At 36.5% G+C, this 23,425-nt stretch overlaps 1 protein-coding gene across 3 annotated transcripts in view; it reads left to right on the forward strand.

Moving 5' to 3' along the window:
- Nucleotides 1-23,425, forward strand: part of MTF2 (metal response element binding transcription factor 2) — a 73,885-nt gene that overhangs the window by 29,114 nt on the left and 21,346 nt on the right. Inside the window, exons 1-6 of one of the 3 annotated variants that reach the window (XM_010860458.1) lie at nt 18,254-18,265; nt 18,346-18,447; nt 18,567-18,648; nt 22,454-22,549; nt 22,786-22,886; nt 23,275-23,423. In XM_010860458.1, the coding sequence (XP_010858760.1) occupies nt 22,474-22,549; nt 22,786-22,886; nt 23,275-23,423 (326 nt within the window). In that variant the 5' untranslated portion in view covers nt 18,254-18,265; nt 18,346-18,447; nt 18,567-18,648; nt 22,454-22,473. Of the gene's footprint in view, nt 1-18,248; nt 18,448-18,566; nt 18,653-22,453; nt 22,550-22,785; nt 22,887-23,274; nt 23,424-23,425 lie in introns of those variants that run through there. The other 2 variants (XM_010860456.1, XM_010860457.1) reach the window with 2 other exon arrangements.

A 23,425-nucleotide genomic window follows, 5' to 3' on the forward strand; every position in this document is an offset into this window, starting at 1 on the left:
GCAGAGTTCCAAAGAATAGCAAGGAGAGATAAAAAAGCCTTCCTCAGCGATCAGTGCAAAGAAATAGAGGAAAACAACAGACTGGGAAAGACTAGAGATCTCTTCAAGAAAATTAGAGATACCAAGGGAACATTTCCTGCAAAGATGGGCTCGATAAAGGACAGAAATGGTATGGACCTAACAGAAGCAAAAGATATTAAGAAGAGGTAGCAAGAATACACAGAAGAACTGTACAAAAAAGATCTTCATGACCAAGATAATCATGATGCTATGATCACTCACCTAGAGCCAGACATCCTGGAATGTGAAGTCAAGTGGGCTTTAGAAAGCGTCACTATGAACAAAGCTGGTGGAGGTGATGGAATTCCAGTTGAGCTCTTTCAAATCTTGAAAGATGATGCTGTGAAAGTGCTGCACTCAATATGCCAGCAAATTTGGAAAACTCAGCAGTGGCCACAGGACTGGAAAAGGTCAGTTTTCGTTCCAGTCCCAAAGAAAGGCAGTGCCAAAGAATGCTCAAACTACTGCATCCAGGCTTCAGCAATACATGAACCATGAACTTCCAGATGTTCAAGCTGGTTTTAGAAAAGGCAGAGGCACCAGAGATCAAATTGCCAACATCCGCTGAATCATCGAAAAAGCAAGAGAGTTGCAGAAAAACATCTATTTCTGCTTTATTGACTATGCCAAAGCCTTTGACTGTGTGGATCTCAATAAACTGGAAAATTCTGAAAGAGATGGGAATACCAGACCACCTGACCTGCCTCTTGAGAAACCTGTATGCAGGTCAGGAAGCAACAGTTAGAACTGGACATGGACCAACAGACTGGTTCCAAATAGGAAAAGGAGTACGTCAAGGCTGTATATTGTCACCCTGCTTATTTAACTTATATGCAGAGAACATCATGAGAAATGCTGTGCTGGAAGAAGCACAAGCTGGAATCAAGATTGCCGGGAGAAATATCAGTAACCTCAGATATGCAGGTGACACCACCCTTATGGCAGAAAGTGAAGAGGAACTAAAAAGCCTCTTGATGACAGTGAAAGAGGAGAGTGAAAAAGTTGGCTTAAAGCCCAACATTCAGAAAATGAAGATCATGGCATCTGGTTCCATCCCTTCATGGGAAATAGATGGGGAAACAGTGGAAACAGTGTCAGACTTTAATTTTTGGGGGCTCCAAAATCACTGCAGATGGTCATTGCAGACATGAAATTAAAAGACGCTTACTCCTTGGAAGAAAAGTTATGACCAACCTAGATAGCATATTCAAAAGCAGAGACATTACTTTGCCAACAAAGGTCTGTCTAGTCAAAGCTATGGTTATTCCAGTGGTCATGTATGGATGTGAGAGTTGGACTGTGAAGAAAGCTGAGCACAGAAGAATTGATGCCTTTGAACTGTGGTGTTGGAGAAGACTCTTGAGAGTCCCTTGGACTGCAAGGAGATCCAACTAGTCCATTCTAAAGGAGATCAGCCCTGGGATTTCTCTGGAAGGAATGATGCTAAAGCTGAAACTCCAGTACTTTGGCCACCTCATGTGAAGAGTTGACTCATTGGAAAAGACTCTGATGCTGGGAGGGATTGGGCGCAGGAGGAAGAGGGGACGACAGGATGAGATGGCTGGATGGCATCACAGATTCGATGAACGTGAGTTTGAGTGACCTCCGGGAGTTGGTGATGGACAGGGAGGCCAGGTGTGCTGCGATTCATGGGGTTGCAAAGAGTCGGACACAACTGAGTGACTGAACTGAACTGAACTGAACCTGTCTCGGTGGCTGGGCTTGAATCAGCACTAAGAACTTAAGTTTTCATTCCAATCCCAAGGAAGGGCAATGCCAAAGAATGTTCAGACTGCTGCACAATTGGACTCATCTCACATGCTAGCCAAGTAGTGCTGAAAATTCTTCAAGCCAGTCTTCAACACTCCATGAACCGTGAACTTCCAGATGTCAAGCTGGATTTAGAAAAGTCAGAGGAACCAGAGATCAAGTTGATGACATCCGTTTGATCACAGAAAAATAAGGAGAATTCCAGAAAAACATCTGCTTTATTATTGATTACGTCAAAGCCTTTGACTGTGTAGATCACAACAAACTGTGGAAAATTCTTCAAGAGATCGGAATACCAGACCTGCTTCCTGAGAAATCTGTATGCAGGTCAGGAAGCAACAGTTAGAACTGGACATGGAACAACAGACTGGTTCCAAATTGCAAAAGGAGTACGTCAAGGCTGTGTACTGTCACCTTGCTTATTTAACTTATATGCAGAATACATCATGTGAAATGCCTGGCTGGATGAAGCACAAGCTGAAATCAAGATTGCTGGGAGAAACATCAATAACTTCAGATAGGCAGATGAGACCACCCTTATGGCAGAAAGTGAAGAGGAACTGATGAGCCTCTTGATGAAAATGAAAGAGAAGAGTGAAAAAACTGGCTTAAATCTCAACATTGAAAAAAACTAAGATCATGGCATCTGGTCCCATCACTTCATGGCACATAGATGGGGAAACAATGGAAACAGTGACCGACTTTCTTTTCTTGCGCTGGAACATCACTGCAGATGGTGACTGTAGCCATGAAATTAAAAGACGCTTGGTCCTTGAAAGAAATGGTATGACCAACCTAGACAGCATATTAAAAAGCAGAGACATTACTTTGCCAGCAAAGGTCTGTTTAGTCAAAGCTATGGTTTTTCCAGTAGTCATGTATGGATGTGAGAGTTGGACTATAAAGAAAGCTGAGTGCTGAAGAATTGATGCTTCTGAGCTGTGGTGTTGGAGAAGACTCTTGAGAGTCCCTTGGACTGCAAGGAGATCCAATCAGTCCATCCTAAAGGAAATCAGTCCTGAATATTCATTGGAAGGACTGATGCTGAAGCTGGAACTCCAAAATTTTGGCTACTTGATGTGAAGAACTGACTCAGTTGAAAAACCTTAATGCTGGGAAAGATTGAAGGCAGGAGGAGAAGGAGACCAGAGAGGATGAGATGCTTGAATGGCATCACCGACTGAATGGGCATGAGTTTAAGTAAGATCTGGTAGTTGCTGATGGACAGGGAAGCCTGGCATGCTGCTGTCCATGGGGTTGCAGAGTCAGACATGACTGAGTGATTGAACTGAACTGAAGAATTAAGAAGGAAGGTCTCTTTGAGTCTTTCGTACCAAGATCTTGAGCTTCAAAGATAGGAACCTTGACTGTCTTGTTCACCAGGCCTAGAATAGGTACTTATTCAATATTTATTGACGGAAAAATAATTAACCTGAAAAGACATTGAGTTTCTAATATTTCTTCTACCATTTTTGAGAAATTATACTGTCAAGTGCATAACTCATGTATTTTGTTTTTTTTTAACTTCATTTTGTTATGGAGCATAGTTGATTGAGGGTTTCCCTAGTGGCTCAGACAGTTAAGAATCTGCCTGTAATGCGGGAGACCTAGGTTGGTTAACAATGTGTTAATTTCATGTGTACAGCAAAGTGATTCAGTTATATATATACAATAATTTTTCTTTCTTTCTTTCTATTTGGACAGCGCTGTGCATCATGTGGGATACTAGTTCCTTGACAAGGGCTTGAACTGTGCCCTCTGCTCTAGGAGTGTCTTAACCACTGGTCTCCCAGGGAAATCCCTCATGTATTTTAATATTAGCCTTGTAGTAGTCCTCAGAGATTATATCAAGATGTGAAATACACTGTCTGCGATGTCCCAAGTAATATTCAGATAATTTCCTAGTTAGCTGGGGGGATAAATTGGGAAATGGGTTGGAGGGGGGCGGAGAAGACACACTATTTGAATTATGCATCTAGTTCTCAAGTTCTTGAGTCAAGGGTCTTATTATTGTATGAGTAGTAGTAAACCAAGAACAAAGGAGTGGGTAGAATCCTTGGCCTCCACTTAATTTCTTTTTTTTCCTGCTTGATTTCAAGGAAAGAAACTTTTTGTCAAGGCAGTTTCTTTCAAGATGGATATTAATAGTAGTGATGAAATGCTTCTCTAATAATAGTAACATTACAGGTACAGATATAGATACAGTCTTTATGTATGCATTGTCAAATAGTAAAATGTGTGTTCGTGCTCAGTCATGTCTGACTTTTTTGACACTGTGGAATGAGCCCAGTGGGATCCTCTGTCCATAGAATTTTCCATGCAAGAGTACTGGAGCAGATTGCCATTTCCTACTCCAGGGGATCTTTCCGACCCAGGGATTGAACCCATGTCTTTTGCATGTCTTGCCTTGGCAGGTGGATTCTTTACCACTGCGCCAAAAGCAAATAGGAAATAGTGATAGTCATAATGAATATTTTTGAGATATGATTTGAGTCCTGCTACTCAGTTACCTATAATGTATGTCACCAGAATACAATGTCATCCCAAGTCTATGGCCAGTATATGTCTAGTTTCCCCAATCCTCAGTCAAATCCCTGCTCTCATTTACCAATTGTCTTAACATACTCACTTGAATATAATTAATATGTTATTAAATATATTCTTATGTATGTATGTGTTCTTATGTATGGTGTTACATGTGCATTTTTAAGTTTGTATAAATGATAATTGTGCTATAAATTTTGTTCTGTTTTCATCTGTGCTTTGGCAGAATCTTTCCATGTTTTTGAATCTATGCTTCACTTCCAAGATCAAAACAGTATTCTACGTTTTCTAATTAGATTTCATGTTTTGTATTTTACCTTTTATGTCTGTGCTCCATCTAGAGTTCACCTTTTTGTGTATTGTGAACTAGGGATACAACTTTTTTCCCTTTTAAGTGAGCCAGTTTCTGTAACACATGTTTAATGAATAATATATCCTGTCTGTATGGATTTGTAGTATCATTTTTATCATTAACAGTTTCCTGTAAATAGATCTGTTTTGGAAATACCTGTTCTGTTGCATTGCTGTTATAGATTCTTACCAGTACAGAACAGTTTTCTCTGGAATATGTCACAGTGTCTGGTAGGACAAGTCTTCCCCTCTTTGTTCTTCCTGTTGAAGGTTGATCTAGTAATTCTATTGGTTTTTCCATTAATTTTCTAAGTATTTTACCTTTAAAAATCCTGCTGGGATTTTAACTGGAATTGCATTGAACTTAATATGCTAAAGATTAGCTGCCTAATATTGTGAAGTTTAGCCTGCATCAACTCCATTTGGGAGAAGCTGTATTCTCTACACCTTTAACATCCTGTAAAAAGGAAGGTATGGACTGGACGTTTAATGAGTGTTGAGCATTCATTACCCAGGAGCAAAGGTAGGGACTACAGAGCTTAAAGAAAGGGTAGATGGACCAGCCTCTTCTATTTGTTTTGGTTTTCTGTGTAAATTTATCTTAAATATGAGAGGCAGCCTAGCATTGATGCAAGATGAGCGATACAGCTTTGTAGTTATTGACCAGGGTCAACTGAGCATCCAGAAGTAATACTTCCTGATCAAAAAGTATTTATCAAGGCACTTTTACATGATATGAACTTGGGAAAATATTTCCAACTGTATAATAGCAAAGTATTCGAAATGTATAAGGTGCTCTTGAAAATCATTATGGGAGGGATTAACATTTCAGCTTTAAAAACAGGCTGAGAATATCAGCTGGAGTTTCAAGAAACACAAATTGTTAACAAATTTATGGGGGGGAAAAAAAGCTTCTCAGTAGTAGAAATGTAAATAGAAACTTACGCTTGTATGTGTGTGTGTGTTGTCAGATAGCAAAAGGATGATACTCCTTTTCGGAGAAGGTGTGGGCCATCAAGTAACTTCTCTGATCTGGTCAGAGTGTTGATTGGTACCATTTTGGAGATTCATTTGACAAAATAAGTATTACATTAAAATATATACATAATGCGGTTTTGGGCAAAATGGGGTGTTTAAATGAAACACCCATCACAAGATGATAATTGAAACTGGATGGTGAATATCTGATGGTTCATTGTGCTTGTTTTGTTTATTGTTGTTCAAAGAGTTATGTCCAACTCTTTGTGACTCCATGACTGCAGCATGCCAGGCTCCCCTTTCCTCCATTATCTCCTGGAGTTTGCTCAAATTCATGTCCATTGAGCCAATATTATTATCTAACCATCTCAACATCTGTTACCCCCTTCTCTTTTCTAATGAGTTGGCTCTTTGCTTAGGGGCCAAAGTATTGGAGCTTCAGCATCAGTCCTTCCAGTGAATATTCAGGGTTGATATTCTTTAGGATTGACTGGTTTGCTCTTCTTGCAGTCCAAGGGACTCTCCAGGAGTGTTTTCCAGCACCACAGTTCAAAAGCATCAATTCTTTGGCACTCAGCCTTCTTTATGGTCCAACTCTTATATCCGTACATGACTACTGGAAAAGCCATAGCTTTGACTAGATGGACCTTTGTCAGCAAAATGATGTCTCTGCTTTTTAATGTGCTTTCTAGGTTTGTTATAGCTTTCCTTCCAAGGAGCAAGCGTCATTTGATTTCATGGCTACAGTCATCGTCTGCAATGATTTTGGAGCCCAAGATAATAGAATCTGCCACTGTTTCACTTTTTCTGTTTCTGTTTGCCATGAAGTGATGGGACTGGATGCCATGATCTTAGTTTTTAGAATGTTGTATTTCAAGCCAGCTTTTTCAGTCTCCTCTTTCACCCTCATCAAGAGGTTCTTTAGTCTCTCTTCACTTTATGCCATTAGAGTGGTATCATCTGCATATCTGAGGTTGTTATTTCTCCTGGCAGTCTTTATTCCAGCTTGTAATTCATCCAGCCTGGTATTTTGTATGAGGTACACTGCATATAAGCTAAATAAGCAGAGTGACAAAATAGAGCCTTGTTGTACTCCTTCCCCAATTTTGAACCAGTCTATTGTTCCATGTGCTTTTCTTATTTTTATTTATTTATTTTTAATGGAAGGATTATTGCTTTGTAGAATTTTGTTGTTTTCTGTCAAACCTCAACATGAAACAGCCATAGGTATACGTATATCCCCACTCTTTTGGACCTCCCTCCCCATCCCATCCTTCTAGGTTGATACAGAGCACCTGTTTGAGTTTCTTGAGTCATACAGCAAATTCCCATTGGCTATCTATTTTACATATGGTAATGTAAGTTTCCATGTTACTCTTTCCATACATCTCACCCTCTTGTCCCCTCTCCACGTGTCCATAAGTCTGTTCTCTATGTCTGTTTCTCCATTGCTGCCCTGTAAATAAATTCCTCAGTACCATTTTTCTAGATTCTGTATACATGCGTTAGAATATGATATTTATCTTTCTCTTTCTGACTCACTTCACTCTGTATAATAGATTCTAGGTTCATCCACCTCATTAGAACTGACTCAAAAGTGTTCCTTTTAATGGCTGAGTAATATTCCATTGTGTATATGTACCACAACTTCTTCCCTTCATCTGTCGATGGACATCTAGGTTGCTTCCATGTTCTAGCTATTGTAAATAGTGCTGCAGTGAACAATGGGATACATGTGTCTTTTTCAATTTTGGTTTCCTCAGGGTATATGCCTAGGAGTGGGATTGCTGGGTTATATGGTAGTTTTATTCCTAGTTTTTTAAGGACTCTCCATACCATCTTCCATAATGGCTGTATCAGTTTGTATTCCCCCCAACCGTGCAAGAGCGTTCCCTTTTCTCCACACCCTCTCCAGCATTTATTGTTTGTAGACTTTTGATGATGGCCATTCTGACCTATGTGAGGTGATATCTCATTGTGGTTTTGATTTGCATTTCCCTAATAATGAGTGATGTTGAGCATCTTTCATGTGTTTGTTAGCTATCTGTATTTCTTCTTTGGTGAAATGTCTGTTTAGGTCTTTTTCCCACTTTTTGATTGGGTTATTTGTTTTTCTGTTATTGAGTTGTATGAGCTGCTTGTATATTTTGGAAATTAAACCTTTGTAAGTTGTTTCATTTGCTATTATTTTCTCCCATTATGAAGGTTGTCTTTTCAGCTTGCTTATAGTTTTCTTTGCTATGGAAAAGCTTTTTAAGTTTAATCAGGTCCCACTTGTTTACTTTTGTTTTTATTTCCATTAGTCTAGGATGTAGGTCATAGAGATCTTGCTTTGATTTATGTCACCCAGTGTTCTGCCTATGTTTTCCTCTAAGAGTTTTATAGTTTCTGGTCTTACCTAGTAGGTCTTTAATCCATTTTGAGTTTATCTTTGTGTATGGTGTTAAGAAGTGTTCTAATTTCATTCTTTTACATGTAGCTGTCCAGTTTTCCCAGCACCATTCATTGAGAGGCTGTCTTTGCCCCATTGTATATTCTTACCTCCTTTGTCAAAAATAAGACACCTGTAGGTGTATGGGTTTATTTCTGGGCTTTCTATCTTGTTTCATTGGTCTATGTTTTTGTTTTTGTGTCAGTACCATACTGTCTTGATGACTGTAGCTTTGTAATATAACCTGAAGTCAGGAAGCTTGATTCCTCCAGTTCCATTCTTCTTTCTCAAGACTGCTTTGGCTATTCGGGGTCTTTTGTGTTTCCATATGAATTGTGAAATTTTTTGTTCTAGTTCTGTGAAAAATGCCATTGGTAATTTGATAGGGATCACATTGAATCTGTAGATTGCATTTGGTAGTATAGTCATTTTCATAATATCGATTCTTCCTACCCAGGAACATGGAATATCTGTCCATCTGTTTATGTCATTCTTTGATTTCTTTCATCAGTCTTATAATTTTCTATGTACAGTTCTTTTGTCTCCTTAGGTAAGTTTATTCCTAAATATTTTATTCTTTCTGTTGCAATGGTGAATGGGATTGATTCCTTAATTTCTTCTTCTGATTTTTCATTGGTAGTATATAGAAATGCAAATGATTTCTGTGTATTGATTTTGTATCCGGCTACTTTGCTAAATTCACTGATTAGCCCTAGTAATTTTCTGATACTATGTTTAGGGTTTTCTATGTACAGTATCATGTCATCTGCAAACAGTGAGAGCTTTACTTCTTTTCTGATCTGGATTCCTTTTATTTCTTTTTCCTCTCTGATTGCTGTAGCTAGGACTTTCCAGAACTATGCTGAATAATACTGGTGAAAGTGGACACCCTTGTCTTGTTCCTGATCTTAGGGGGAATGCTTTCAGTTTTTCATCATTGAGAATAATGTTTGCTGTAGGCTCATCATATACGGCCTTTACTATGTTGAGGTTGGTTACTTCTGTGCCCATTTTTTTGAAGAGTTTTAATAATAAGTGGGTGCTGGATTTTGTCAAAGGCTTTTTCTGCATCTGTTGAGATGATCATATGATTTTTATCTTTCAGTTTGTTAATATGGTTTATCACATTGATTGATTTGTGTGTATTGAAGAATCCTTGCATTCCTACAATAAACTCAACAGTCATGGTGTATGAGCTTTCTGATGTGTTGCTGAATTCTGTTTGCTAAAATTTTGTTGAGGATTTTTGCATCTATGTTCATCAGTGATATTGGCCTGTAGTTTTCTTTTTTTTGCATTGTCTTGGTATCAGGGTGATGGTGGCCTTGTAGAATGAGTTTGGAAGTGTTCTTCCTCTGCAATATTTTGAAAGAGTTTTAGAAGGATAGGCATTAGCTCTTTTCTAACCGTCTGATAGAATTCTCCTGTGAAGCCATCTGGTCCTGGGCTTTTGTTTTTGGGGAGATTTTTGATCACAGCTTCAATATCAGTGCTTGTAATTGGGTTGTTCATAATTTCTGTTTCTTCCTGGTTCAGTCTTGGAAGATTGAACTTTTCTAAGAATCTGTCCATTTCTTCCAGGTTATCCATTTTATTGCCATATAGTTGTTCATAATAGTCTCTTATAATCCTTTGTATTTCTGCATTGTCTGTTGTAACCTCTCCTTTTTCATTTCTAGTTTTGTTGGTTTGATTCTTCTCTTTTTTTTTTTCTAGATGAGTCTTGCTAAGGGTTTGTCAATTTTGTTTATCTTTTCAAAGTACCGGTTTTTAGTTTTATTAATCTTTACTAGTGTTTCTTTCATTTCTTTTTCATTTATTTCTGCTTGGATCTTTATGATTCTTTCCTTCTGTTAATTTTGGTTTGGTGTTTTTTTGTTGTTCTTCTTCTTTTCCCAGTTTTAGGTGTAAAGTTATTCGATTGTCTCTGCGATGTTTTTCTTGTTTCTTGAGGTAGGATTGAATTGCTATAAACTTCCCTCTTAGGACTGCTTTTGCTGCATCCCATAGGTTTTGAATTGTCCTGTTTTCATTGTCATTTGTTTCTAGAAATTTTTTTATTTCTTCAGTAATCTGTTGGTTATTTAGAAACATGTTGTTTAATCTCCATGAGTTTGTGTTTCTTAGTTTTCTTCTTGTAATTGATATATAGTCTCATACCTTTGTGGTCAGAGAAGATGCTTCATGCGATTTCAGTTTTCTTAAATTTACTGAGATTTGAGTTGTGACCCAAGATGTAGTGTATCCTGGAGAATGTTCCATGTGCGCTTGAGAAGAAGGTCTATTCTTCTGCATTTGGATGGAATGTCCTGAAGATAATGAGATCCATGTCATCTAATGTATCATTTAAGACTTGTGTTTCCTTACTAATTTTCTGTTTTGATGATCTGTCCATTGGTGTGAATGGGGTGTTAAAGTCTCCTACTATTATTGTATTACTGTCAGTTTCTCCTTTTATGTCTGTTAGTGTTTGTCTTATGTATTGAGGTGCTCCTATGTTGGGTGCATAGATATTTACAATTGTTCTGTCTTCCTCTTGGATTGATCCTTTGATCATTATGTAGTGTCCTTTCTTATCTCTTGTAATATTCTTTATTTTAAGGTCTGTTTTGGCTGATATGAGGATTGCTACTCCAGCGTTCTTTTGCTTCTCATTTGCATGGAATATATTTTTCCATCCTCTCACTTTCAGTCTATATGTGTCTTTAGGTCTGAAGTGGGTTTCTTGTAGACAGTGTATATATATGGGTCTTGTTTTTGTATCCATTCAGCCCATCTGTATCTTTTGGTTGGAGCATTTTATCCATTTACATTTAAACTAATTATTGATATATATGTTCCTGTTGCCCCATGTCCATTTGTTAACTGTTGCCTCTTGACTTGCATACAGGTTTCTCAGGAGACAGGTAAGGTGGTCTGATACTCCTGTCTCTTAAGAATTTTCTACAGTTATGATCCACATAGTCAAAGGCTTTAGCATAGTCAATGGAACAGAAGTAGATGTTTTTCTGGAACTCCCTTGCTTTTTCATGATCCAGCGGATGTTGGCAATTTGATCTCTGGCTCCTCTGCAGCTTCGAAACACAGCTTTTACATCTGGAAGTTCTCAGTTTCACATACTGCCTAAGCCTATCTTGAAGGATTTTCGAGCATTAACTTTGTAGAATGTGATATGAGCACAATTGTATAGTAGTTTGAAAACTCTTTGGCATTGCCCTTTTTTGGGATTGGAATGAAAACTGACCTTCTCCAGCCCTGTGGCCACTGCTATTTTGCATATTTGCTGACATAGTGAGTACAACACTTTAACAGCATTGTCTTTAGGATTTTAAATAGCTCAGCTGGAATTTTATCACCTCCTCTAGCTTTGTTCTAGTGATGCTTCCTAAGGCCCACTTGACTTCACACTTCAGGATGTCTGGTTGTATGTGAGTGATCACACACACAGATCATGGTTATCTAGGTCGTTGAGACTTTTTTTTGTATAGTTTTTTTTTTTTTTTTTTATCTTAATCATGTTTATTCTTCCTTTTTTTAAAATTTTATTTTATTTTTAAACTTTACATAATTGTATTAGTTTTGCCAAATATCAAAATGAATCCATCACAGGTATACATGTGCTCCCCATCCTGAACCCTCCTCCCTCCTCCCTCCCCATACCATCCCTCTGGGTCGTCCCAGTGCACTAGCCCCATGCATCCAGTATCGTGTATCAAACCTGGACTGGCATCTCGTTCCATACATGATATTTTACATGTTTCAATGCCATTCTCCCAAATCTTCCCACCCTCTCCCTCTCCCACAGAGTCCATAAGACTGTTCTATACATCAGTGTCTCTTTTGCTGTCTCGTACACAGGGTTATTGTTACCATCTTTCTAAATTACATATATATGCATTAGTATACTGTATTGGTGTTTTTCTTTCTGGCTTACTTCACTCTGTATAATAGGCTCCAGTCTCATCCACCTCATTAGAACTGATTCAAATGTATTCTTTTTAATGGCTGAGTAATACTCCATTGTGTATATGTGTATTCTTGCCACTTCTTAATCTCTTCTTTTTGCATGTATTTATAATGTTCTACAATAAAAGGGGGAAAATGCATATTTTTGATACAGCAGTTCTTTTTGAATTTATGCTATGTAGTATTTGGAATGCTTTAAAATTAAAGTGTAAAGGGATGAACTTTGTATTATTGCCTGTAATAGTAATACAAAACATTGGAAAATCCTCAATGTTCCTCAGTTGTGTGGTAGTTGGAAAGGAGCTTAGCAGCTGTTGGAAAGATTATCTTACATGCTTTTATATTTATACAGATGGACATTACATTCATTTAAGATACATTGTTATGTGAGAAAAATTATAGAGCAGTGTATGCAGTATTCTAATTTTTGTTATATGTATGTAAATTATATCTACATGTAGATTGTATACATAAGAAAAATGAGATGAATAGTTTTCTTTTGTGGGAGGAAGTAGGATGGGAAGTTTTTATTTTTATTTTTTTGATTTTATATTTATTTTTTAATACAAAAAGCATTTTGTATTGGGGTATAGCCAGTTAGCAGTGTTGCAATAGTTTCAGGTGATCAGTGAAGGGAATTTTATTTTTGAGTGTATATATTTATATTATTTACTTAATCAGCTCTGTGTTTACCTTTGTAATCAGAAAGGAAGTAATACATTCTAAAATTAGAAAAATGTTTAACTTCTAATAATGGATACATTCTGGACAGGAGGGAAGTAATCAGTGACAGTAACAGGGGGAAAGGGAAGATGTACATTGTTTATCCTAGTTATGTTTGAGTTGTGTTCAGTGTTATGGGTCATTTACCCTTTCTTTCTTTGTTTTCTCTAAAAGTTCTTTGGGAAGAAGAATTTTAAGGTAGGATAATACTTTTACAAAATATCTTTATTAAAGTAGTTTCAGATAATACATGATTTATGTTCTATGTGTTTGTATTGATAAAATATTGATGTGCATTTTCCTTAGAATGTAAATTAGAGTCTATTCTTATTCTTAGAGCAAAACTGAGATTATTTTGGCATAGATATATTTTTAGAAAAAAAATGTTACTTTATATAGCTTTTTTTTTTTTAATTGAATTTGAACTTTATAAAGTCCATATAACCTTTCTGAGCTTTATGTACCATACTCTATAATAGAGCAATGAGGCTACAGCTGTCAGAAGAGTAACACACATTCCCTGGTTTTGGTAGAATGTTTGGGTGGGAGAGTGGTGGTGTGTGTTGCAGTTAATTTCAGACTAAATGGGGAGACGACTGTAAGAGCAGAGACAGTTAAATGTGTATAACTTTCTCCCAAAAGTTTGGCTGTGAATGGGAGGAAAGAAATAAGAGAAAGTGGTGGGAGGGGAAGGAAGGAATCAAGGGAATTTTAGTTTTTCTGTTTTCCCACCACTATCCTTACAAGTTATTAAGAGTAGTTGAATGCTACTGGGAAAGTGCCAGTAGAAAGATTGATTGAATGCTGACTCTGGTCTATAATTCTGTAACTTTGGTCAAGTTATTTAATCTGTCTTCTTAGAGTTACAGATTTTTCATAGGTAAAAAGGGATCTGTAAAATCATTATCTGTAAAAATGTCTCCATAATATTGTTCTGAGTATTATCACTCTTCCCCTGGCACAGTAAATGGCTCATGATATGGGCTTAAAGAGTGATCTGTGAATAAATGTGCAGGTTGATGTATGGTTGAGCACACAGTAGTCACTCAAGTCACTTTTCCCCAGGAGTTTGGCTGTGAATGGAAGGGAAAAAGGTTATAGTGGAAGTGAGACATAAGGAATCAAGGGCAACTGTTACTGGATTAAGGATTGTTAATATACGATGTGCTAGAAATATTAGTAGAATTGAGGTGGAAACACTAGGAGTGGAAAAAAAATTTTAATGATTTATTTCTTATGATCTAAGGGCTTATTTTGTAGTAGGAGTAATATAGTGGAGAGTAAGATGGGGACAGACCTTGCCATCAAAGGTTAAAAAGGGAGAGAATTTGTTGAAGCAGTGGCAGAGGATATGAAACTATCTGGGAATGTTTGCAGTTGTGATTTTGTACATATTCCACTCTAGAGTTGGAAGATTCTAGGTCCTTGTAGTCACTCTGGTATTCTGATGAGGTTATTTCTCACACATAATTAATTATGTTGATCAGGCTCTAGTTTCTTTAAGGGAAGCAAAGTCTGTCTGTGACCATTGAGTTTATAGCTTTCTAGAAAGTTGCTTGCTAATAGAGTCATTTTCATACTGTGATTTGAAGATTTTGTTTCACTGTCTGGAGAGAGAAAATGCTCAGCCTGACATGGAGCTTTCCTGCTGATAAAATTTGTTATAGTGACTCATTTTCCATTTTTACTTGTATCACTCATCTTGTCAGGTTTTTAAGTCTTGTAAATCATCTAATTATAGTATTGAAGAGCTTTTTCTTCAGCTTATGCTGACCTGGCAACAGTATATGGTGATATGTATTTTTAGATCATGATTCTTAAAATGTGATCCATGGGTCTTTTCAGGTGGTCTGCAAAGTCTTAACTGTTTTCGTGATAATACTAATATGTTACTTGCTTTTCCCACTGTATTGGCGTTTGTATGATTGTGTGAAACTAGTATTTGGTCAGGCTAGTGTATGCCTTAGCATGAAACAAGGCACCAGTGTATGCTAGTATTACTTACTTTTGAGCACTTACAGTTAAACAAAAACACTACACACGCACAGAAAACCCTACTGCACTTAAGAACATTCTTTTTTAAATTTTTTACTTATTTTTGGGTGTGCTAGGTCTTCGTGGCTGTGTGTGGGCTTTCTTGAGTTGCTGTGAGTGGGGGCTACTATGGTTGTCATGTACAAGCTTCTCATTGTGGTGGCTTCTCTTGTTGTGAAGCATGTACTCTAGGGCTTATGGGTTCAGTAGTTGTGGCAAATGGGATTAGTTGCCCCAAGGCACGTGGAATCTTCCCGAACCAGGGATCGAACCTCTGTCCCCTGCTTTGGTGGGCCGATTCTTAACCACTGTACTACCAGGGAACATTCTTGATGAAACATTATTTTCATTTAATCTTAATCTTGAGTTTAGGTTTTTAATATTATGCGTGACAGAATAGGAAATCCATGTAAGATATTTATGCCATTGTTTGAGTTGCTGGTTGAACTAGTAGCTTTTTCATGAAACATCAGTTCTTACTTGAAACAGTGACTTGCTTGGGTTATATGGTAGATACTTTCTTGACATTCTTTTCATTTATATTTACTTACCATTTTTTGTTTTCTTGCTTTGTCCTTTTGGATTGGAGCTACTATATGGTGTCATTACTTAAATACAGTTTTGTTCCCACCATCTTTTGTGCAGTTATTGTCAAATATATTACATTCTTGTATGTCATGGCCTTAAAAATACAATTATGTACGTATTGTTCCATATGTTTGCTTTAGAATACATATGCATTTACACTGCCTTTTATGATTACTTAATTACCTTTCTTAGTGTTCTTTGTTTTTTATTTTGTGTGTGTGTACACATATGTGCATGTTTGAATTTCTACCTTGGTTTACTTATGAACTTTTTTTTATTACTTGTAACTCTGCTAGCAACAAATTCTCTTAGTTTTTGTTTATCTAGAAGTATCTTTTTCACCTTCATTTTTGAAAGCACAGTTTTACTGTATATAAAATTCTTAATTGACAGTTTTCCCCCTCCCTTTCAGTTCTTTGAATATGCTATTTCACTGCCTTCTGGCCTTCATTGTTTCTGAAGAGAAGTTGGCTTTACTGGGGTTTCTTTGTATGTGAAGAATTATTTTTCTTCCTGCTTTCAAGATTTTCTTTGGGTTTCAACATTTTTACTGTGTTTTGTCTAGATGTAGATCTCTTTGAATTTATATTGCTTGGAGTTTGTTTAGCTTCTTGGTTATATAGATGAATGTTTTTTTAGCAAATGTGGAATATCAGTCACTATTCCTTTGGATATATTTAGAATGTAGTGTATCTTTGAAACTCTATGCCCTTTATTTAGTTTTTAAAATTTTTATTGGAGGATAATTGTTTTACAATATTGTGTTGGTTTCCGCCATACATCAACATGAATCAGCCACTGGTATACAAACACTAACTTCTCACACCTCCCTCCTCCACACCCCTGGAACTTAACCATTCTAGTCTCTGTTTCTATCAGTTTGACTCCTCTAATTACCTCATGTGAGTGTAATTATACATTATTTGTCTTTTTTATCTGCCTGATTTTACTTCATCGTAATGTTTTCAGGGTTTATTCATGTTGTGGTTTGTGACAGAATTTTCCAGAATTTGTGTATCCTTAGGTATTGAAAATAGGTATTCCCAATTGGAAACTTTTTTTTCTTCCCTACTTACTTCATTTTTACCTAACTTTTATACTGTTTTAGAATGATCACCTACCTAGTTTTACATATTATTGTACATTTAATTAGTTAAAAGTCTAAATTGGGAGGATGAAACCAAACAAATATTGCTTGGTTATCTTTATGAAGGCTGATGGTGGTGTGCTGTGCTGTTTATGCAGTAATTGATATATGTCACAATGTAATTTTGGAGTATATAATTTTGGGGTCTTATGCTTAAAAAATGTAAGTGATCTTACAATTGGCTTCTCAGTTGAATATGATTTTGTAAAAATTGGTGGCTCTCAGTATTTTTTTAAACTTCTAGAAGTCAGTATACTTGAGGGACTGTGATGCATTCCCATCAGTGAACAAGGCTTCATTCAGTAGTGATACCCTGTAGGGAGGTCATGACTACCCTTCCAATGAGTTAAATATACCCAACTACCCAGACTCACTGGTTAGTGTATTTTAACTACATGCGGCATAATCTTTTTTTCAGTTGAAGTATAGTTGATTTACAGTGTTTCAGGTGTACAGCAACGTGATTCAGTTATACATGCTGCTGCTACTAAGTTGCATCAGCCATGTCCAACTCTGTGCAACCCCACAGACGGCAACCCACCAGATTTCTCTGTCCCTGGGATTCTCCAGGCAAGAATAGTGGAGTAGGTTGCCACTTCCTTCTCCAGTGCATGAAGGTGAAAAGTGAAAGTGAAGTCGCTCAGTTGTGTCCGACTCTTGGCGACCCCATGGACTGTAGCCTACCAGGCTCCTCTGTCCATGGGATTTCCCAGGCAAGAGTACTGGAGTGGGGTGCCATTGCCTTCTCCATCAGTTATACATACATATGTGTTATATATATGACATGTGTGTATATATATGTATTCTGTGTTTTTTTTTCTTTCTTTTGGCTGGGTGGCATGTGGGATCTTAGTTCCCTGACTAGGGATCAAACCTGTGCCTCCTGAATTGGGAGTGCTGAGTCTTAACCCCTGGACAGCCAGGGCAATCCCTATATATGTATTCTTTTAAAAATTCTTGCCCATTATTGGTTCTTTCAGGATATTAAATATCATTCCCTGTGCTACATAGTGGGTCCTTGTTGTTTATCATATATGTAGTAGTGGACATAATCATTCTTATTCTTTTATTTAGTGCTTATGAAATTATGTCATGCAACTTCTTTTATCTAAAGAGAGATGAGGGACTTCCCTGGTGGTCCAGTGGCTAAGACTCTGCACTCCCAATACAGGGAACTGGGTTCCCTTCCTGTTCAAGGAGCTAGATCACATGCCTCAACTAGGAGTTTGCATTCTGCAACTACAGATCCCAGATCCTGTGTGCTGCAACTAAGACCTGGCGCAGCCAAATAAATAAATACATACGTACTTAAACCTAAATAGAGATTCAGGGCATTCTTTGCTCATAACCATGGCCTACCCACTTCAACTTATAGCTGTCATTTTGATTATAGCTTTCCTGAATGTGTTACCTTGGAGTGGTTGCTGAATCCTGGCCTCCCTTGGGTTGACACGGAATGAATATTGACAACTGCTATAATTTTGTTTTAAGCTTCTTTGTTTCTGGAGAGTTTTTATGATTTGAGGTACTTGTTAGTATTTTCCCTAATTATAAGGTTTTTAATGGATAAAACATTTTGATAAATACATGATTGGTATAAAATATAAGCTTTATAAGTAAATCAGTCTTATATGTGATTATTTATTTCCTAAACAGAGACTCTACAGGGGCAGGTAATTCACTGGTCCACAAGCGGTCTCCTTTACGTCGAAACCAAAAGACCCCAACATCCTTGACCAAGCTGTCTTTACAGGATGGACATAAAGTCAAAAAGCCAGCATGTAAATTTGAAGAGGGTCAGGATGTCCTAGCTAGATGGTCAGATGGCTTGTTTTATCTTGGAACTATCAAAAAGGCAAGTTACCTTAATACATCTTTTGCTGTTTTTGCAGTAAACTTTCAATAATTTTGGATTTAAATTTAAGATTGTTTTTGATTTTAAAAGAAATCACTGTAAGTTTTCCTCTTTTCCAGATAAACATATTGAAACAGAGCTGCTTCATCATATTTGAAGACAGTTCTAAATCCTGGGTTCTCTGGAAGGACATTCAAACAGGCAGGTGCTACTATTTCCCCTGGACATGATTTACACTAAAATTTTATTTTCTTCAGCTTGTCATTTTCTAGTGTTAGTCTCTTTAGTACAGTGTATTAAGATAACTTAAAAAAAAAAATCAGGGCGGTATTCAGTCTTCAAGGAGTTATCTGTGTTATAGATGATAAGAAGATCAAGAATTGCTCTGTTGATAAGAGTAGATTAGAGGACGGATGCACATGTATAAATTACTGGTAGGGCCCTTCTAAGAACTTTGATGAAAAATTTTAGCCATTAATATGAGTAATACTTTGGGCTTCACCTTAACTGTTACTTGCCTGTATTAGTAAGAAGTTATATAGAGAGGTAGTATTTATTGAGAGCATACTATTTGCCAGATGTTTTGGGGGATTAGGATATATTAAATAGCTTTAGAATACTAGAAATACTTATCCTTAAGAATAGTTTAAAATTACTGCTTAGCTATGAGTTTTTATATTTAGATAACAAAACTAGGTTATATTTGGATACAAGTAGAAATGAATACAGGTATGCTTTGGTTTGGTTATAAGTATGTTTCTTGTAATGCTTTTTATTGCAAACTATAATTGTTGTATGCCCTTTAAATCTGTTCAATAAAGGCATTTTCCCAGGTATCTGTTTCATGAAAGTGCTATATTTATGAAAAATTATGAATATTAAAAGTGCAAGTACTTTGCAAACTAAAGCCCCAGTTTGGGTATCCTTGTAATTTGTTAATGGGTCTGCACTTAAGATATTTTTATATCTCCTTATTAGAAAGGAGACAAATTCTTTCAAGTATTTATCAACTGGGTTTTTAATTTGAATCTGAGGTGCGACTTTATGGTAGGTTACTGCTGTTTTCATATTCTTGATTTCACTCTTAATTTTTTTTAAAGAATAAAAAGTTTTGATAATGGAATTGGAATGTTCTAGTTGCCATTTTTATACATGGTACTTAGGAATTAGATGGAGAGTTCAATAGCTGTGAACTTTAGTAAAATGTTTTTCTAGAGAAATTTTTTTCCAGTTTTAGGACTGATCAATTTAAAGGACTAAATGATGTTTTGAATCTCAACTTGAGGAGTCAGTGAGAAAAGGAATAGGAGGAGCACAGAATGTCTCCAATAGTAGTGATACTGAATACCTCTTATTAGCCTGCATACAGAATTATCCCCCTTTTCTTAGTTTGTAAATATGGATCCTTCTGGTGGAACTGAAACATGTAATACTGATTCTGTTCCCCTTCTATTAGTATGTGTCCCTTTCAACTTTTCCACCTTTTTGAGGTTCCTGTGAGTTAAATATAAAGGTCTTTCTCTTTTTTCCTTCTCTCTCATCCTTCCTTCCATAAAGGAAGAAGAAAACCAGCTGTACATAGAGGTAGAAAGATGTCGTGAAAGTGAGGGGGTTGTGTTCTGCATGTGGCATACTCAGTATGTCAGTTCAGTGGCCTGTGATTGTTTTTTCCTTGCTGGCTCCTTTTACTATTCTTAGATAGCTCTTGGGCCATTTAATTCTTTCTGACACCTAGAAAGTTGCACACATATAACTTGGAATTGCTATAGAATGAGTAAGTGAACCTGGAAATTGCATTATGGCAGATGTCAGTGTGGAGTGTAGCTTTAATAGTTTTCTTCCTGTAAGAATCCTGTATATAGTAGTTATACATCAAAATGACTTAATAAATTATAGTAGTTTAACTCATCTAATAAGATTCTTTTAGAAAGTTTACATAAATAAAAGCAATGTATGGTCATATTAGTAATCAAAGAATTGTGCATTGCAACAGATACCATGTTAAAACCATTAAATAATTTTTAAAGGATTTTGATCTTAGTAACTGTTATGGTTTCTGTGAATGGTACACTGCTGGTAGCAATATTACATTTCTCTCTTGGATATTTGCAATAAATGCATAAAAATGCATTAAATGCATAAAAATGTTTTCCATGCTTTCATCTATACAATAGATTCATTTGTAGCAGTTTACTCAAAAGAAATAATTCAGAAGTAAAAAATCCAGATGAAAAATGTTTCCTGTAGCTTTAACAACAACAAAAAATTGGGCACATCTAAGATGAAATGGCTTTATAGTCATTTGGGCTTAGAGTAAGGGAGACTAAGAAGGCTAATAAGCTATACAGAAAGTTTTTGTAAACTTGATGGTAAAAGAGACATACTGGATATCACAACTAAAGGCAGTTCTCTGCTTCCTCAAGATTGTTTTCTTGAGGTGAACACGTAGGTCTTTTGGATCAGCACCCTCTTTTCTGAGGAACTGCCTTCCCCCACACCAGTCTACATGGTTATAATGAGAGAACAGGCACCTACTGCAATCTGGGCCTATTGCTCCTTTTCCAGGAAGTTGCAGATTTGGACTGAGAGGTTCTAGGTGCAGTCTGGTTGCTCTCCTGACTGGAGCTATAAACTGAGAAACTGTGGGAAGCCACATCCAGCTATGTGAACAGAGCCTGAGAGGAGAGGAGAGAGGACAAGAGCCAAAACAAAAATGGAAAAATGGAAAAAACAAGCAAAAAATTTGGTAACCTGCATATCTAAGAATAGTCATAAAAAAGTAAATTTGGTTATTTCTACTGGAAAGAATAGCATACAACTATTAGAAGTTAGACTTTCGAGAGACTTCCCTGGTGGTCCAATGGTTAAAAGTCCATACTTGCAACACAAGGATCCTGGGTTCGATCCACTAGAACCCACAACTAAGATCCCGCAGCCAAATTAAAACAAAAAAGTTACACTCTTTGAAACCTACAGTGTGAAAAATTCTTTTGATGGAAGAAACATTATATATAGTATTAATGAAAAGAAACAGCTCACAGTGGAGAAAATATGGTGTATCTGGGTTTAAATTCTACCCTTGATACGTGATTAAGGGTCCTTGAACTATAGTTCCTTTATCTTTCTGAGTCTTAGTTCTTCTCTATAAATAGGATATTTATCTAATAAATTGTAGAATTAAATAAAATAATATTGTCAAGAGCCTAACACAGTGCTGGCTCATAGCACAAAATTATACATTTTTATTATTGCTGGTATGTGAATAAAGTATATGTGTATTAGTATTTTATGTATATTTAAATTGAGATTATTATAATTGTGTTAAAAGTGATGAAATTCTAAATTTTGTGGAATAAAATTGTTTTCAGAATATAAATGTTTAAGGAAGAAATAACTTATTCAGGTTAAAAATTAATGGTGGAACCCCTCATTTTTGTTGCAGTGTGGTATTGTTTAGGGTACACTGACACCATGTTTCCATATTTCAGAGCTGTAGATCTGATAGTGTTCAGCCTTTCCTTTTTGTAAATTAGTGAATAAAAATAAATGTTCTGAAACTTGAGAGTAATGAGTCATTGATGGATCTTCCTTGCCCCTTTTCTTTAGTCTCATGATGTTAGGCAGTGTAGGGTGAGTGAGTACATGTACATGGGTAGGTGTGTGTTCTGGAGAGTTGTTCTAGTGTTCAAAAACATTGGCTTTTCCTGCCTCCCAGGATGGTGGAAACACTGGAAGTGAATGGTAAGGGATCCTGCCTGAAAGCATTTTAAATTATGCCCTTTGCCAAAAGGCAGATTAAATTGTGAAGGCAGACAGTAAGGTGTCTTCAGTTAAAGGTGAGAACAGAGGTAGGGATCAGAGAGAGAGTGTTTTGTGTATAGTACTTTGCCTTGAGAAAATGCCATTATGATCTAGGAAACATGTTGCCAGCATGGGCTGCTCTCTGAGTCAAAAAAGTAGTTTTGTTGTATGGTACAATTCTTTATGTATATTTTAAATATTTCAGGAGCCACTGGAAGTGGGGAAATGGTCTGTACAATATGTCAAGAAGAGTATTCAGAAGCTCCCAATGAAATGGTTATATGTGATAAGTGTGGCCAAGGTAAGCATTGATTTGTTTTAATCTTGTGGAAATGTTTGTTATATACTTAATGCCCCTGTTGATGATTAATGATTAAAAATTCTTTACATTGGTAATTTGAAGCTCTTACCATAAGTTTAGTCATCAGTTATAAATATATTAATGTAGGAAAGAGAATACTAAAATGCCTTCTTTAAATTGTGTTGCAGTATTTATTAATAAAATAGAATTTGCTTTATGCTTTTTTTGATATTAAGGGTATCATCAGTTGTGTCACACACCTCATATTGATTCCAGTGTGATTGATTCAGATGAAAAATGGCTCTGTCGACAGTGTGTTTTTGCAACAACAACAAAGGTATCTTTTAAGTGTTTTGGGCTAATGCCCTAAATGGAAATTTGTAAGGCACTATCAACGTAATGATTGTGTACGTTGAAAGTTTATCTGAATGAAATGAGCGGTCAGTGCTGGGTAGAAAGAGGTACTGCTTATTGTTTGACTAATGATGCTTAAGTGACTTGCAACTATTCTTGCACTTTATTCTGATAGTGGTCTTGGAATTGGGGCAATAATTTGAAAGAAAAGACAATAAAATAAAGATTATTATTGGTCAAACAGTTTGTGATATGGTAAGAAATTGAGAATGAAAATTTCTTTGGAAGTTTCAGAAGCATTTTAAAATTAGAGAATTATATTTAAAATTTTATCCTTCACTCTTTTAAATAACTTTTTCCCTCTAATATAGAGGGGTGGTGCGCTTAAGAAAGGACCAAATGCCAAAGCATTGCAAGTCATGAAGCAGACATTACCCTATAGTGTGGCAGACCTTGAATGGGATGCAGGTCATAAAACCAATGTCCAGCAATGTTACTGCTATTGTGGAGGCCCTGGAGAGT

This window comes from Bison bison, unplaced genomic scaffold, assembly GCF_000754665.1.
Source record: "Bison bison bison isolate TAMUID 2011002044 unplaced genomic scaffold, Bison_UMD1.0 scf7180017864466, whole genome shotgun sequence".
Lineage (NCBI taxonomy): Eukaryota > Metazoa > Chordata > Mammalia > Artiodactyla > Bovidae > Bison > Bison bison.